Below are 15,901 nucleotides of genomic sequence, written 5' to 3' on the forward strand. Positions count from 1 at the left end.
TCTGCATATTGTTGCAGACACATTACCGGATGGTCCCACAGTGAAGCTTAAAGCTTGACGCCATCACCCTGCACCCTCTTTTGACCTTCCCTCGTTAATCATCACTTTCACTCAACACTCTTTACTCTCTCACTGTTACCTTCAACTGCCAGGATCTCACCAATGACCTGCCCTCAACAACCTTGAAACTTCCCACAACTGTGATCGATCTGCTGCCTTTGGATATTGACCTTCATGACATAGTTTGGCTCCCTATGTCTCCCACACACCCTCATGGGTCTGCCATTACCAACCCTTCTTCTCTTGATTAGCGAAGGCCTGATCCTGTTGGACAGCCATCACGTAATCTCAATACACCAACGCTTCTTCTCTCGTGGTCACACAAAGCTTCCTTTGAGAAATTCCTACTGAGTCCAATTCCACCAGGAAGACATGTCACTTAATGTATCCCACATTCAACCAGTCGTGAATCTAGAAGGGATGTGTTTCTTGCGTACTACTCATATTTTTACAAAGGTACTGTTTTATGTTGCAAAGTTGTGTTTTAATGAATATGCATAGCATGCTAATACATTTCAAATAGCTTCCCACTACTTACTGTCACAAAGCTTGAACCCCCTTCAATCAATGTTAATCTTAATTGCCTCCTACCATCTCACCATTCAAAGCGGAGATTTCACCTCCCATACAATTATTTGCGCTTGTCTATTCATTATCACTGCTGGTAATAACACAGTAACCTGTCCAGAGAGTAGGAAAATTGACTATGTACTCAAATTAGCACAATACAATTACGAGTGTCCCCATTTATGTGGTGATCAAGGCTTTGCACTATATTTATAAATTATTTGGATCATGGATTAGAGAAGAATTTATCCAAACATGCTTTTGAAGCTAAATAAATAGGGTAGATGGGGACAGAAAGTTGTCAAAAGGGCATTGATAGATTAAATGAGTGAATAAAATTGAGGCAAATCAAAAATATGTTTCTAAGAAAAATATATACGAACATTTTATAAATGGTGAGAAAATTGAAGCCATAGTTGGGCAGAAATACTTAGAGGTACAAACACAGAAATAAACAGAATCCAGTTGACAGGTACAAAAAGTCATTTAAAAGATTATTACAATGTTGGACTTTATCTCAAAGGGACTGGGATAGAAGGGGTACAAGTTATGTTACAGCTGCACAGAGTTTTGAAGACAGCCTACTGGACTAGTATATTCCGATCTAGGGGTTACACTTCAGGAAAGTTTAGGAGGGTATAGATTTACCAAAATTATACCAGAGTTAAAAGGATTACGTTATGAGGACAGGTTGCACAGAATAAGCTGGTATTTTTTGTACAAGATGTTAGACTCTGAAGGGTTAATGATGCGGACTGCATTAAGCACCACCCAATATGATGATGTCTTATAGATTTGGGTGGGATCTTGAAGTAGACTGACCTACCATTTAGGTCTCACCCTCATAGTCTCAGGAACAATGTAACATAATTGACTTCTGAGTTGTAAGTTAGCTCACTGAGTTGGAAGGTTTGTTTTCAGATGTTTTGTCACCATACTAGGTATTATCATCAGTGAGCCTCTGGTAAAGCACTGGTGTTATGTCCCACTTTCTATTTATGTGTCTTGGTCTCTTAAGGTGGGTGATATCATTTCTGGTTCTTTTTCTCAGGGGTTTAAATCGGATCCAAATCGATGTGTTTATTGATGGAGTTCCAGTTTGAATGCCAGGCCTCGCGGAATTCCCATGCATGCCTCTGTTTAGCCTGTCCGAGGACGGATGTGTTGTCCCAGTCGAAGTGGTGTCCTTCTTCGTCTGTACGTAAGGATACTAGTGATAGCTGGTCATGTCTTTTGGTGGCTAGTTGGTGTTCATGTATCCTGGTGGCTAGTTTTCTGCCTGTCTATCCAAAGTAATGCTTGTACAGTCCTTGCACGGTATTTTGTAAATGACATTCGTTTTGCTGGTTGTTGGTATAGGGAGTACAGGCTAAACAGAGACATGCATAGGAATTCCTAGAGGCCTGGATTCAAACTGGAACGCCATCAATAAACACATCGATTTGGACCCCATTTACCAACCACAGAGAAAAAGAACCGGGAATGATATCACCCACCTTTAGAGACCAAGGCACATATAGAAAGCAGGACATAACACCAGTACTTCATCAGAGGCTCACTTATGATGTTACTTAGTATGCTGCTGAAATGTCTGAACACATTTCTGAAATGCGACTTCCAGCTCAGCAAGCACACTTACAACCTGAACCTCAACCTGATCTACAAATCTTCTCAAAAATCGCATAACTGATTGCCATCATTCATTAAACTATATCCTGTTTAAGACATGGCATCTTCTTGTTAGAGTAATTTTCCTCTATCACACTGGACTTAGAGTCATAGAGATGTACAGCATGGAAACAGACCCTTCGGTCCAACCCATTCATGCCGACCAGATATCCCAACCCAAGCTAATCCCACCTACCAGCACCTGATCCATATCCCTCCAAACCCTTCCTATTCATATACCCATCCAAATGCCTCTTAAATGTTGCAATTGTACCAGCCTCCACCACTTCCTCTGGCAACTCATTCCACACACGTACCATCCTCTGTGTGAAAACGTTGCCCCTTATGTCTCTTTTATATCTTTCCCCTCTCACCCTAAACCTATGCCCTCTCGTTCTGGACTCCCCAATCCCAGGGAAAAGACTTTGCCTATTTATCCTATCCATGCCTCTCATAATTTTGTAAACCTCTATAAGCTCACCCCTCAGCCTCTGACGCTCCAGGAAAAACAGCCCCAGCCTGTTCAGCCTCTCCCTATAGCTCAGATCCTCCAACCTTTCCCTAGGACCTTACCATTAAGTGTATAAGTCCTGCGAAGATTTGTTTTCCCAAAATGCAGCACCTCGCATTTATCTGAATTAAACTCCATCTGCCACTTCTCAGCCCATTGGCCCATCTGGTCAAGAACCTGTTGTAATCTGAGGTAACCTTCTTCACTGTCCACAACACCTCCAATTTTGGTGTCATCTGCAAACTTACTAACTGTACCTCTTATGCTCGCATCCAAATCATTTATGTAACTGACAAAAAGTAGAGGACTCAGCATCGATCCTTGTAGCACTCCACTGGTTACAGGCCCTTTACTTGTCAGGCCCTTTAGATCCCAGGCTAGGAGGAGGATAGTAGCAACAAATCTACCTGACATACCTTTCACCAGAGGAAGTGTGGTGAGCATCCACCAAACAACAGACTTTCCCCAACTGTAGAAACTTAATTTGAGAATCTTAACATTATTGAAGTACTTGTTAGGGTAATAGGGAAAATCTGTTCCTCTCTGAGCAGGGAGGCAGTGAGAACAAGTGGAATTACTTTAAAATTAGAACTATGCTATTCAAGGGTTAATGTCCAAAGCTGTTGTATGCAAATCTGGAATGCTCTCTTCCAAAAGCTGTTGAGGCTAAGTTAATTAAAAATTTCAAAAACTTAGATCAATTAATATCTGTCAGACAAATATTTATGGCTTTCAGACCCAGATTGAGTAGACAGAATTAAGATACAGATTGCCCATGATTTATTTGAATAGTAGAGTAGGTCTGACAGGCTGAATGGCCTACTCCTACTCCTATTCCTATATTCACTGGCTGTGAATTTGTATCTTTAATCTGCCTGCAGACTGACGCAATGGATAGTTTTAATTCAAAACTCTGAGATCTGAGTGTGGTGAAAAAGTCCAATTTAGTTCACCGTTAATAAAGTTTCTCTGACAGTCCTTGATGAGGCTGAAAGGCAGACAGAAATAATGTCAAAACGTCACCACAAATGGAAGGAAAGTAAGGAACTATACCCTAAAAATGACTGACTGCCTCCAGAATAGGACAAATTAGAGATACTTGGCATTGAACAATTTTAATGTTAATACACAGCAAAACTGTCCATAATCTTTCTTGACAGTATGGTTTAACTCCATTTCATTTGGCCACCCTGATCACACCAGGGTATTATTAAAAACACGCCAAGAGGTGAGATTTTTATCCTAACCAGTATGCCAGAATTGAGGTGTTGATCCGAGGATACTGCCACCATCCTCCTTTTAGCCTGGGATTTAAAGAGAGCAATATACTAATCCATGGCAATGCAGTCTCCCTTGGATCACTTGGTTTAATTACTTGCAATTTTGATTTTGTTTTAATGCAGGAATGGCACCCTAATTAAAGATATTTTAGGTCAAACAATATAATGAGATGTACAATAACAAGCTACGTAAGTTGTATTTTATTTGCTTCTTAGAGGGACAGTATATGTACCAGAAAGAAGTTATGTAAACACTATACCACTGATATTGCATAATGATGTCCTGAATTTGGCTGCATTAAATTAATGGGCGGCACGGTGGATCAGTGATTAGCACTACTGCCTCACAGCACCAGGGTCCCGGGTTCAATTCCAGTCTTAGGCAACTGTCTGTGTGGAGTTTGCACATTCTCCCCATATCTGCGTGGGTTTGCTCCGGGTGCAAATCCAAAGATATGCAGGTCAGGTGAATTGGCCATGCTAAATTGCCCATAGGTGCATTAGTCAGAGGAAAATGGGTCTGGGTGGGTTACTCTTCGGAGGGTTGGTGTGGACTGGTTGGGCCAAAGGGCCTGTTTCCACTGTAGGGAATCTAATAAATTAAAACAAGAATTTCAGCAATTAACTGAGGTTCTTACACAAGCAATTATTACACTTCCAAGTGATAGTTTAAATCTTATGGAAGTACATATTATTTCAGTCGCAAAAAATTAGTTCAAGGAAAAAGGAGAATATGAAACAGCAGCTTTCTATTCGAAACAACAGAAGGGAAGGCCGATAACAACCTGGTGTCAGTAGAAAGCTGGAGCTTCTGCCACATTTCCATATCAGCTGATGTGATCGAGGAAGGACTGAAGGTTTGAGGCTTTTGCCGACCAGTAAAGCCACCCAGGGCCTTTCGCCGAGCCAGGTCATCACGCTCTATATCTGGGCCTTTCTGCTGCTCTTCCACCTTGGCGTCATTCTCCTGCTGTGACTCCAGCAGCATACTTGCTTTTTGTGGGACAATCAACTCACTCTCTGTCACCTGAATATGACTTTGGCTGAACAATTGTATGTAGGTAAAAGGAGGAAAAAGCACAGAATATCAAGTCAGAAGAGAGAAAACAAATGGGTAAGAGAAGTTTTGTGGCATGTGCTGGATTGCAATAGATTAGTAAAATACAGTGGGAACAGGTGGCAGCATAGATATCGCAGTGTGCATTCTTGAGAATTAAATCATGTGAATTTGTACAGCAGCATGAACATATGTGAAATTAAATAATATAACAAAACATTTTTTTTTCTGACAGGGAAAAAGAAGTCCAGAACAAGGAACATAATCTTAAGAATTAAAGTTATGACAGTCAGGGATGAAATCAGGAAGCACTTTTTCACAAAGTGTAGTAAGATGCTTGGTCTTGGATGCTGAAACAACTTTCAATTTGTCATCGATCATCTTTTGTTACCTAAGAATATGAAAGGACATGGAGCAATGGCAGGTAAATAGAGTTGAATACATGATTTAATTGCATGGAACAGCTTTGAGGGGCTGACTAATCTATTTACTCTGTTTGCCATATTCCTCATCGTGAAAATCTTGTGTTTTTCTCATGTAAAAGCTAGGTATTCATTCACAACTGTAAACTTGCGTGGCCTACTAATGCTAATTACCCAGCATCTGTTATGCATAAGCGTGGAATTAAAGGATATTTCAGCTGACTAAAACTCTCAACCAATATAGAGTTTTAAATTGAGAATTGCAAATAAATGAAGAACTGGTTGAAACACACTGAATGACTTATACTCAGAAGAGAAACATAAGTTCAAATGAACTCCCAACAGTGGCATTTCTCCTCCATTGCATATACATGTTTAGGATAACTTGATGAAACCTTTTGAATATTTGTTTAATATATTTTGAATGCACAGTTTTGCTCCATAAACCAAGAGGAAACTAATACATAATTTTCAACTTCCAACCACCCTGTTCACAAAACACCCAGCAGATAAAAATAGCAGAGAAAGAAATGACCATCCTTTTTACTGTCAAGGCTTCCCTGATGTGACTTTCAAGTGAGCAATTAAATGGTACACACTCCACTCATTGACAACAACTGGTGAGAAGGCACATTCCAATCACTGAATCTCAAAATCACAGATGAATTACAGTGCAGAAGGAGGGCACTCATCCATCATGTCTGCACTAGTTCTCCAAATGAGTATCATTCATCTACCTTTTCCCATAGTCTTACATTTGTTTTTATTTAAATAGCAGAATTACACAGCATTAATCATGGGCGGGAGCTTTCCTGGGGGAAACGGTTAGTGGGAATGCTTCTCCTAGACCCACAAAATATTTACAATTGCCTGTGGGTTGCTGGGTAGGCATCCCACTCAGAAGCCTTCCCTCTGTCATGACTCAAATTAAAATTCACCTCCCACTGGAGAACTACCCACGAGCATGAATTGATCATTCAACCAATTGGGCAGGAGTATGGCCACACTACTGAATTCATGCTCATCTTAGCAGATTGTTCAGAACAGGTTCCCCATTTTACTCTGAAATTTTCTTTCAGTTCTAATGGGTTACAAAATAGCAGCAAATTCCCAAAAGAAAAGTGAAGCTAGAAACAGCTTGTGACTGTACCTAGTGAGTGCACCAGTCTAGTAAATAATGCTACCTTCCTCACTTTAAAAAAAAATGACGAGAAACACAAAGAGGAAGGGGTGAACACTAACAAGGTGATCAATATCTAAGTATTCAGGATATGAGTTGATAAGAGCATAGGATGTACGAGATTGTGAAAAATGACAGTGATCCAGTTAGGCAGTCACAAAGTTAAAAAAGCTTGCACATTCCACTATTTTTCCCAACAACTCCATTGCTTTCTCTGCTAAATATCTGTTCAGTTTGCTGTTGAAATTTTTAAAATTATAGGCTACATTTTAACTGATATAGATTTCCAGCAGCCACACAGCACATTCACTGACCATTCAATGGTCTGAACAGGAAGCTTGGTCCATCTTGACACAGAATCATTAGGCTGTGACCAGAAAGGTTTTAGGGAGGGATAGAGAATAATAAGGCAGCTACATGGACAGAAAGACACCAATTTGTACCTAATATAATGCACACCTGTCCATTTTCTGCTCTTTACTTTGTGAAGCTCTGACAGCTTCATATGCAGATTGTTTAATACTCTTCCAGCGCTCCCTATCTTTTTTTGTGCATGGTCCAGGTAAGAATTGATTGACCACAACTTTGGACTTGCACTGATGCATCTGTGCTTTTCTCAATGCGAGGTCGTCTTTCTCAATATCTGGAACTTTTTGTTCTTCCTCCTCAGAGTCTGACTCATTGTCCTGATAGCTTGTCAAAAATGCATTCTCCCTGCGGAGGATGATATCTGGAGTGGTTTGCCCACAGCTTTCATCTTGCCGCTTTTGTCTACCATAAAGGGGCAAAACTTGTAAATATTTGTCATCCAATAGAAAGAATAGCATTTTTTCAGCAGAGCAAGGGCAAGGGCAAGTGCTGTTAGCTGAAAAGCCCCTCTATTCTAGTGCTTAAAAAGCAACTGTCAGTGTTTTAATTTTTACTCAGATGGATTCTTCTTCATGCATGTTTTCACACAGTCCTTTATAATTTGAGTTCCATTTCATGTACATGCTATTTTGTTCCACAATGGCACTAAGCAAACAATATTCAAAAAATTTAAAGCATTGATGGCGCTTTCGCACCAAGGGAAAGGGTTAGATGAAACACGAAAGTTAATCACGTGTTTTCTCACTTCTTGATTTCAATTTTGCATCCACAATTTTCTGCTAAATTGTATGTGATGGCTCATCTTGAAAAATTTTAATCTCAAATTTATTAGAACACTGCATCGTTTACTGTACAGCTCATACCTAAACAAAAGAAGGCTCTTGGTAGGAATTGATGCAGTGATTAAAAATGTCACTTGTGATTTTTTTTTTGGGTATGCTTCACTTGTGTTGTCAGAGCCAGCACTGGATGTGAGCTGTAGCATTTAAGGAAAAAGTGGAAAGTGCATATTGAAATACTGTATAATCGCTACCACACAGTCATGGTTGAGGGAACAGTAGGGTTGTTAGCTCTGGGATATAGAATCTTGGCAGGGGATTGAGGGGGATATAAGTTTGAATTCCTGGATGGGTTTGGAAGAGAAAGTAAAATAAATCAAATTTGATTGTATTTTTGAGGATGTGACTAGGTATGTAGACGAGACTAGTGCACTTAATATAATCTACATGAACTTCAGCAAGGCTTTTGACAAACTTTCGTGTGGGAGAATCCAGGAATCCAGGAAAATTTGGCAAATTCGATCCAAAATCGGCTTCGTGGCAGAAAGCTGAGGATGAAGGTTGGAGAATGTTACTGTGACTGGAGGCCTGTGTCCAGTGGCATAGTACAGAGTTCACTGCTGGGTTCCTTGATCTTGAAGATATGATCAGCAAGTTCACACAAAAATTGGCAGTGTGGGGAATATTGAGGAAAGCCTTAGACTGCAGGACAATATGGCTGGGCTGGTCAGATAGGCAGAACAGTGGCAAATAGAATTTAATCTTGAAAAGTATGAGGTGATGCATTTTGGGAGGGCTAACAAGCAGGAGTAAATGATAATTAAGAGGACCCTAGGAAGTACAGAAAGCCAGAGGGACCTCGGTGTGCATCCCATCCTTGATGGCACCAGGACAGGTAGGGTAGGTGGTTTAAGAAGGCATACGGCTTTATTAGATAAGGCAGTGAATACAAGAACAGGCAAGTTATGATGGAGCTGTATAAAACATTAGTTAAGCCACAGCTACAGTACTGTGTGTAGTTCCAGTCATCACACAATAGGAAGGATGTGAATGCATGGGATAGGATGTAAAGTGGATTTACCAGGATGTTAGACAGGATGGAATATTTCAGCCTTGAAGTGAGACTAGATTGACTGGGTGTTTCTCTTTCTTTAGTGAGGAGAAAGTTGAGGGGAGGGGCATAAGAAGAAACATTTGCCCTTAGTAGAGGATCAATAACTAGGTGGCATTGATTTAAATTAAGGTGCAGGAGATTTAGAGGAAATTTGAAGAATTGATTTTCTCCAAGAGGGTGGAGGTCTCAGGATCCCACTACCTGAGAGGGTTTTAGAGGCAGGAATCTTCATAACATTAAGACAATTTTGAGGAAAGCTTGAAGTGCTATACCATACCAGTCTATAGGCCAAGTGATGGAAAACCGGGAGTAGAGCAAATAGGTGCATGATGACCAGCAATGGGCTAAAGGGTCTCTTTCGGTGCTGTAAAACTCATTGATTCTAAACAACTCCAAGGGCTGTTACATTTGAGTCCCACTGCTGATTGCTACATTTCCAAAATATTAGCTTCATTCCTAGGAACGAAGGTGGGTCTTTTTCAATAGATCACAGAAAACAGTTTGTAGTTATAGTTAGTTACAGAAGAAAATAGAGAAAGGCAAAAACACGTTCCATGCAGAAAAGAACTATTGAGGTGTACAGCTGAGAAGGCAATGAGACTTGTGTATCTGTGATCTCAAAGAAAAGGCAGAGCAGTTGGATGTATCTGTACTATTAAAATTCAGGAAGAAGCTCGAGATATTACCAGGTTCTCATCTCCAAAGGCCCAAGGTGCTCAAGCTGTCTTCGTGTAACAAACTATTCTTCCCAAGAACCAACCTAGTGAACCTTCCCTGTACTGCATTAAATGTAAATACTTTCCTCATTAAATAAGGATTAGATGCCTTACAGTGTAGAAACAGGCCCTTCGGCCCAACCAGTCCACACCGACCCTCCGAAGAGTAACCCACCCAGATCCATTTTCCCTATGACTAATGCACCTAACACTATGGGCAATATAGCATGGTCAATTCATCTTTGGACTGTGGGAGGAAACCGAAGCACCCAGAGGAAACCCACGCAGACACGGGGAGAATGTGCAAACTCCACACAGACAGTCGCCTGAGGCTGGAAGTGAACCTGGTGCTGTGAGGCAGCAATGCTAACCACCGAGCCACCGTGCCGCCCTCAAGAGACTAAAAGCATTCACAGTCCTCCAGATGTGATTATTCACAGTAATCCCTTTATTTCTTTTTACTTTCCTACAATCACTGTGTCAGTCTTCACTTTATCTCCTTTACCTTACACTAACACATTCTATGTCTTCTAATTACACCATGACTGCAACCGTCCTGCATACAGAACCTGTGTTACTCCATCTATTATCCTGATGGAATGCATTAAATATCTCTCCCATTGGATTATGCTACATCCCCATGAACAATATCAAGCCAATCCAGTTGGAAGTCATTTTTCTCTGAAGGACGCACAGAACCTGAGTAAGATGCTGAAGCAACTGGAAGAGGATTGGTCTCCCTGTATGTACTTCTTCCATGTGAAGGTTGTCATGTTGGCTTTTCTGGGCAAGAAGAGTGCCATGACCATTGCATGTGGCAATATTGGAGGAGGCACATTCAGGCTTTCTTTACACATTACCCTGTTTTTCCTTGCCTCCTTCTGTTTAATGCTATGCACTTGATGACAAAATGCAGCTACTTTCACCCATGGACTTGTCCAAGAAAAGCAGGCTAGCTTTAAAGCACACATTCAATCTGACCATAGCAAGCACTGACTCAAAGATGAGGACCATGCCTGCTTTAGAGGATAAGCTAAATGAGGAATCATCTCATTGTGTTTTGGTGTGCAAAAGCCAGGGTTGATTACCAAAGCTGCCAGTTCACTGGAGAGCAAGATCACATTAAAACTTTTTTGCAGAAGTCTCAAATGTAGATCTCAAATGAGGGTAATACATCAGGAATTGCACTGGACTACCTCCCAACAAGCACACTCACATAAACCAGATCACTAAAGGGTCTAAATCCGACTGGTAATGAGCTTTGCACAGAGCACAGAGACCATTCTATCCACCAATGGTCAGCTCCCAGGAAGACAATGGCATCAATGATGATGGAGTCTCTGCTGTCAGCAGTGAGCATTCCAAGGCTCATCTCCTCACCTCCTCCACTCCAACGGTAAAACTATCAGACCACCCATGACTGCAAGGGAAGTGCATTCCACAAAACAAACAGTTCCAACACCCGGACCAAGTTATCATTAGAAGCCACTATTAGCCCGAAGAATCAAGAAAATAGCCAACAACAGGCTTAAACAGCATCTCAAGAGGACAAACCAATAGGCAATGAATGTGGAATAGATGGGCCTTCTAAAGGAAGCTGCTATAGGGTCCTTGCTGATTGTTACTGGCATGGTTCGCTAGGCAACTTCATCACACAGCCAATCATGCACTGGGTTCGTAAAAGAGTCCTTCAACAATATTTGGACCCTAATACAAGTATTATTTCGATCAGCCCAACCTCACAACCAACAGCCATTTTGGACCTTTAGTTGCCCATTTTACTCTCGTAAACACTGGTTCAGCATGATCTAATTTCCTGATGGGAAAAATGTGGAACTCTGATATTTTGTTTTAAGAAAGCTGTGGCTAACTTGCAGATATAATTAACTAGAGAATAACAGGCAGCAAGGAATATTAGAGAACACGAAGAGGGTTACCTCAGATTACAACAGGACCTGGACCAGATGGGCCAATGGGCTGAGAAGTGGCAGATGGAGTTTCATTCAGATAAATGCGAGGTGCTGCATTTTGGGAAAACGAATCTTAGCAGGACTTATACACTTAATGGTAAGGTCCTAGGGAGTGTTGCTGAACAAAGAGGCCTTGGAGTACAGGTTCATAGCTCCTTGAAAGTGGAGTCGTTCGTAGATAGGATAGTGAATAAGGAGTTTGGTATGCTTTCCTTTATTGGTCAGAGTATTGAGTACAGGAGTTGGGAGGTCATGTTGCGGCTGTACAGGACATTGGTTAGGACACTGTTGGAATATTGTGTGCAATTCTGGTCTCCTTCCTATTGGAAAGATGTTGTGAAACTTGGACGGGTTCAGAAAAGACTTACAAGGATGTTGCCAGGGTTGGAGGATCTGAGCTACAGGGAGAGGCTGACCAGGCTGGGGCTGTTTTCCCTGGAGCGTCGGAGGCTGAGGGGTGACCTTATAGAGGTTTATAAAATCATGAGGGGCATCGATAAGATAAATAGACAAAGTCTTTTCCCTGGGGTCGGGGAGTCCAGAGCTAGAGGGCATAGGTTTAGGGTGAGAGGGGAAAGATATAAAAGAGACATAAGGGGCAACTTTTTCCACACAGAGAGTGGTACGTGTATGGAATGAGCTGCCAGAGGATGTGGTGGAGGCTGGTACAATTGCAACATTTAAGAAGCATTTGGATGGGTATTTGAATAGGAAGAGTTTGGAGGGATATGGGCCGGGTACTGGCAGATGGGACTAGATTGGGTTGGAATATCTGGTCGGCATGGACGGGTTGGACCAAAGGGTCTGTTTCCATGCTGTATGACTCTATAACGTGTTCTAAAGCTTTATCCCTGGCCATACTGGATTATAATCTCAACAGAAGTTTTTTTTTGTAGCTAGCTATGAAGTAAAGTCCAATATTACTGTGGTGCACACCGCATGATTCAGTTTCTGATGATTTGTCACCTAATACTGAGATATGCCACTGTTTTGCAGCATGTTTAATTATCTTAAAGTCAATTTTACAGTGTGCGTCTGTAAAAGCACTTTGAGAATTTGGGAGTGCGTTCCTCATGATATTCAATTCATTAACATTTCCAATATGCATTTGGTGGTAAGGTTTTGTGCTGGGAGTGCAAGTTTCTAAAACCATCTCTATCACGTTCAAAGCATACTTGCTCATTGTTGTTAGCAATATAAACCAGTATTAAGGCATAAGCACTACACCTACAAAATATTTCCAAAATTGGTATCAAACTGTTAGTTGCACAGTGATGTCATGCTGAAATGAATAACCCAGCTTGGCTGTATTGATAAATAGCAACATCTGTAGTACATATCTATTGTGACTTAAATATTCAAACACAGCACAAGAGTTATTGACTGAGAACTTTTCTAGATTATCAAAGAAAACTTTGCTTGATGTGTTTCCAGTAACAGTTAAAAAGTCAAAGCCAAAATGAGCATCAAGCAAGCACACTTAGGTTATACATTCCCCAGCGTCATCACTTATTCCTACCATACCATGTCAAAATCAATCATTCAAAATCGAAAGGATGAATTTTCCATTTTAAGAGCATTTTATGTAACTGACTTCAAATGTAATTGAAATGAGATCTCTTTATGCTTAAATATTTTCTCTGATCACAATTTCTCTCACATTTAAAGATTGTCCTAATTGACAGAAATATTACAGAATACCATGGTATGATAAAACCTAATAAAGCTCAAACACATTGTGCCTCATCACAGAATGTCATGCCTTTACTTCACCTCTGAGAACTCCACACAATGTTTCTGACCTGCAGTATCGCTTAGATGCTGGCATGACTGTGATACCAGCTTTCTGAATTCTCTTCAACTTCTTGATTTCTTCTTCATCTTTCCTCTCCCACTTTGTGTCTTCTCTGGGCACTCTGTGTCCTGAGTCTTCAGCCACACAAACTTGTGAATGATTCTTAAGACTATCAGCATCCCCAGGAAGAGACGATTCACATTTCACTGTTGCCTTGGAATGATCAATTCCTTGAACCTCAGAAAATGTAGATGACAGCTGGCTAAACTCTTCGTCTTGATAGGATTCCTCATTTTGCTCTTCCTCTATAGTCTCTGGGTGACTATGACTAATGAGTTATATATATATTAAGACAAAAAAAGTTGCAGATCTTATACAAACACCCAATTTAAATTGTTAGCACACGCCATTTATATTCTTCATTAGAATCTCATTAAACAACAATCATAGACAGTGGAAAAAACCTCAAAGAGTTCCCTTTAGGCATTCTGAGTTACTACCTTACCAACAAGCTGTGAAGGTAGCAGCTAAGTGAAACTTAACTACGACTTTTTCACAGCAGTATTTTTACAACGTTCTACAGTGGCAATTGGATTTAGAAGTTTGAAGTTGCAGACTCGGCTGTGACAAAATATTGCTGAGACTATCACACCTACCTCCTTGATGACAAATATCTTGACATTCAGCATGTTTTTTTCTCACAAACTGGGATTACAGAATATAACCAAATCTTTTAGTATAACACCCATTCAGAAATCTGTTAATTTGATCATTGCTGAACTATTTGCAAATACAGTCACATGGTTCCCTTAATTGGATTTCAAATGAAGGATGCATTTGTATCAGGATTCAACGGCAATAAGTCTACTTTCATTGGACAAAAATGTAAGATGTTGTCTATTGGGTACTAAGAGGTAGCAATTGTCATTGCTAGGACTAAACACACTGTCCACTTTAATAAGACCATCAAATGAACCGCAAAACCATTTACAATTATGTCAAAACATCTAGATGTATAATTGAATCACATTGTAATCACTCCACAAGTGACTAGAATTAGACTCAGATTTTATTGTCATGTGTACTCACTTATGAATCTTACTCACACAGAATCTTGCTTAGCACCAAATGACAACACTTACCTGAATGGTCGCTCTGCTGCTACAGGTGAAGTAGTGTTACTCCAGCTCTTCCGATAATTTTCCCCTCGCTCTGCCCGTTTTTTCCGAAGAGGTGCTGGCATATAGGCCGTATGATTGCTCTTGTTGGGTAGATATTGGTTAAATGGCACGGATGACTTGGGTTCACTATAGGAAGTCCGTCTTACAGACATGTCGTCTCGTTTCATGTCAGGTGCCTTCTGTGTTACATCTGTTTCAGAGTCACTGCCACGACCTTTCAGAGTATGCAAAAGGATGGAGTCAGAAAATGACACAACACCTTTCAGCAATGTGCACATGAATTTCCAGAATGCTGATAACCTAAACGTTATTTGTCTCCTTTTCACCTGCAGCCTGTCAGACTTCACGATTCATACAGCCCTGAGCCTCCATCCAGACCCTATCTCTTCACACGTTGGGAAATATGGAACCAGGACTGTTCTGTTTTCTTTATCTTGCCATATAGGAGCAAGTGGCAAGGGAATGATATCAGGAAGCAGGATAATCCCAACTTCCATACAGTGACTGAAAGAGTTCAAATGAAGAAGAATCCACTGATCCCTCACAGTGTAGCACAACGCAGAATGCCTGAACTTGGCCCTTATGCAAAATGCTAGTTTATACAATGGCCCTCGTCAACATAATCCTGGAGTCACAGGTATATTCCACATTTGAACTTTTTTTCCCCCTCTTGTTGGGTAGATATTGGTTAAATGGCAAGGATGTCTTGGGTTCACTATAGGAAGTCTGTCTTACAGACATATTTTAAATCTCTGTAGAGAACAGTAAGCTCTGCATAAAACCTTTACTCAGACAATCAGTACATTGGTGATAAGGAATTGTTGTGAATGAGAATACTAGGTATTAACACTAAGTAATAGCTAAGTATATTTCAAGGTGCATGTTTCTACTGCTATTCAAATTCTGCCAACTGCTTCACAAAGAGGGCTGTTTTCTTTGTTAGTTGAAAATGAAACTTCCCACTGCCATCTCCTTATTCACACATCTCCAGAAATACTATCCAGGGCATGACTATAATATACTCCATTTCCCAATTCAATCATTTTAAATGTATGCTTTCTTAAATTACATTTGGTTAGTTTATATACTTTGTAATTACGTTTCTGCTTTAAAAAGTCTCACTACTCCTGGGTGGCATAATCACTCCTCCCACCAGCAGGAACCAGGGTTCAATTCCAGCCCCAGGCTGTGTACAGTTTGCACATTCTCCCTGTGTCTGCATCAGTTTCCTC

At 40.6% G+C, this 15,901-nt stretch overlaps 1 protein-coding gene across 15 annotated transcripts in view; it reads right to left on the reverse strand.

Annotated features, from left to right (window-relative positions):
- The window catches only part of LOC122550847 (LIM and calponin homology domains-containing protein 1-like), a 353,361-nt gene that overhangs the window by 89,018 nt on the left and 248,442 nt on the right, over window positions 1-15,901 (reverse strand). For 12 of the 15 annotated variants that reach the window (XM_043692200.1, XM_043692275.1, XM_043692258.1 and 9 more), the window contains 4 exons: window positions 14,631-14,883; window positions 13,496-13,816; window positions 7,205-7,516; window positions 4,872-5,129 (listed from right to left, as the gene is read on the reverse strand). In XM_043692200.1, coding sequence (XP_043548135.1) covers window positions 4,872-5,129; window positions 7,205-7,516; window positions 13,496-13,816; window positions 14,631-14,883 — 1,144 coding nt within the window. The remainder of the gene's footprint in view (window positions 1-4,871; window positions 5,130-7,204; window positions 7,517-13,495; window positions 13,817-14,630; window positions 14,884-15,901) is intronic. The other 3 variants (XM_043692265.1, XM_043692283.1, XM_043692309.1) reach the window with 3 other exon arrangements.

The sequence above is a fragment of the Chiloscyllium plagiosum genome, chromosome 1 (genome assembly GCF_004010195.1).
Source record: "Chiloscyllium plagiosum isolate BGI_BamShark_2017 chromosome 1, ASM401019v2, whole genome shotgun sequence".
NCBI lineage: Eukaryota > Metazoa > Chordata > Chondrichthyes > Orectolobiformes > Hemiscylliidae > Chiloscyllium > Chiloscyllium plagiosum.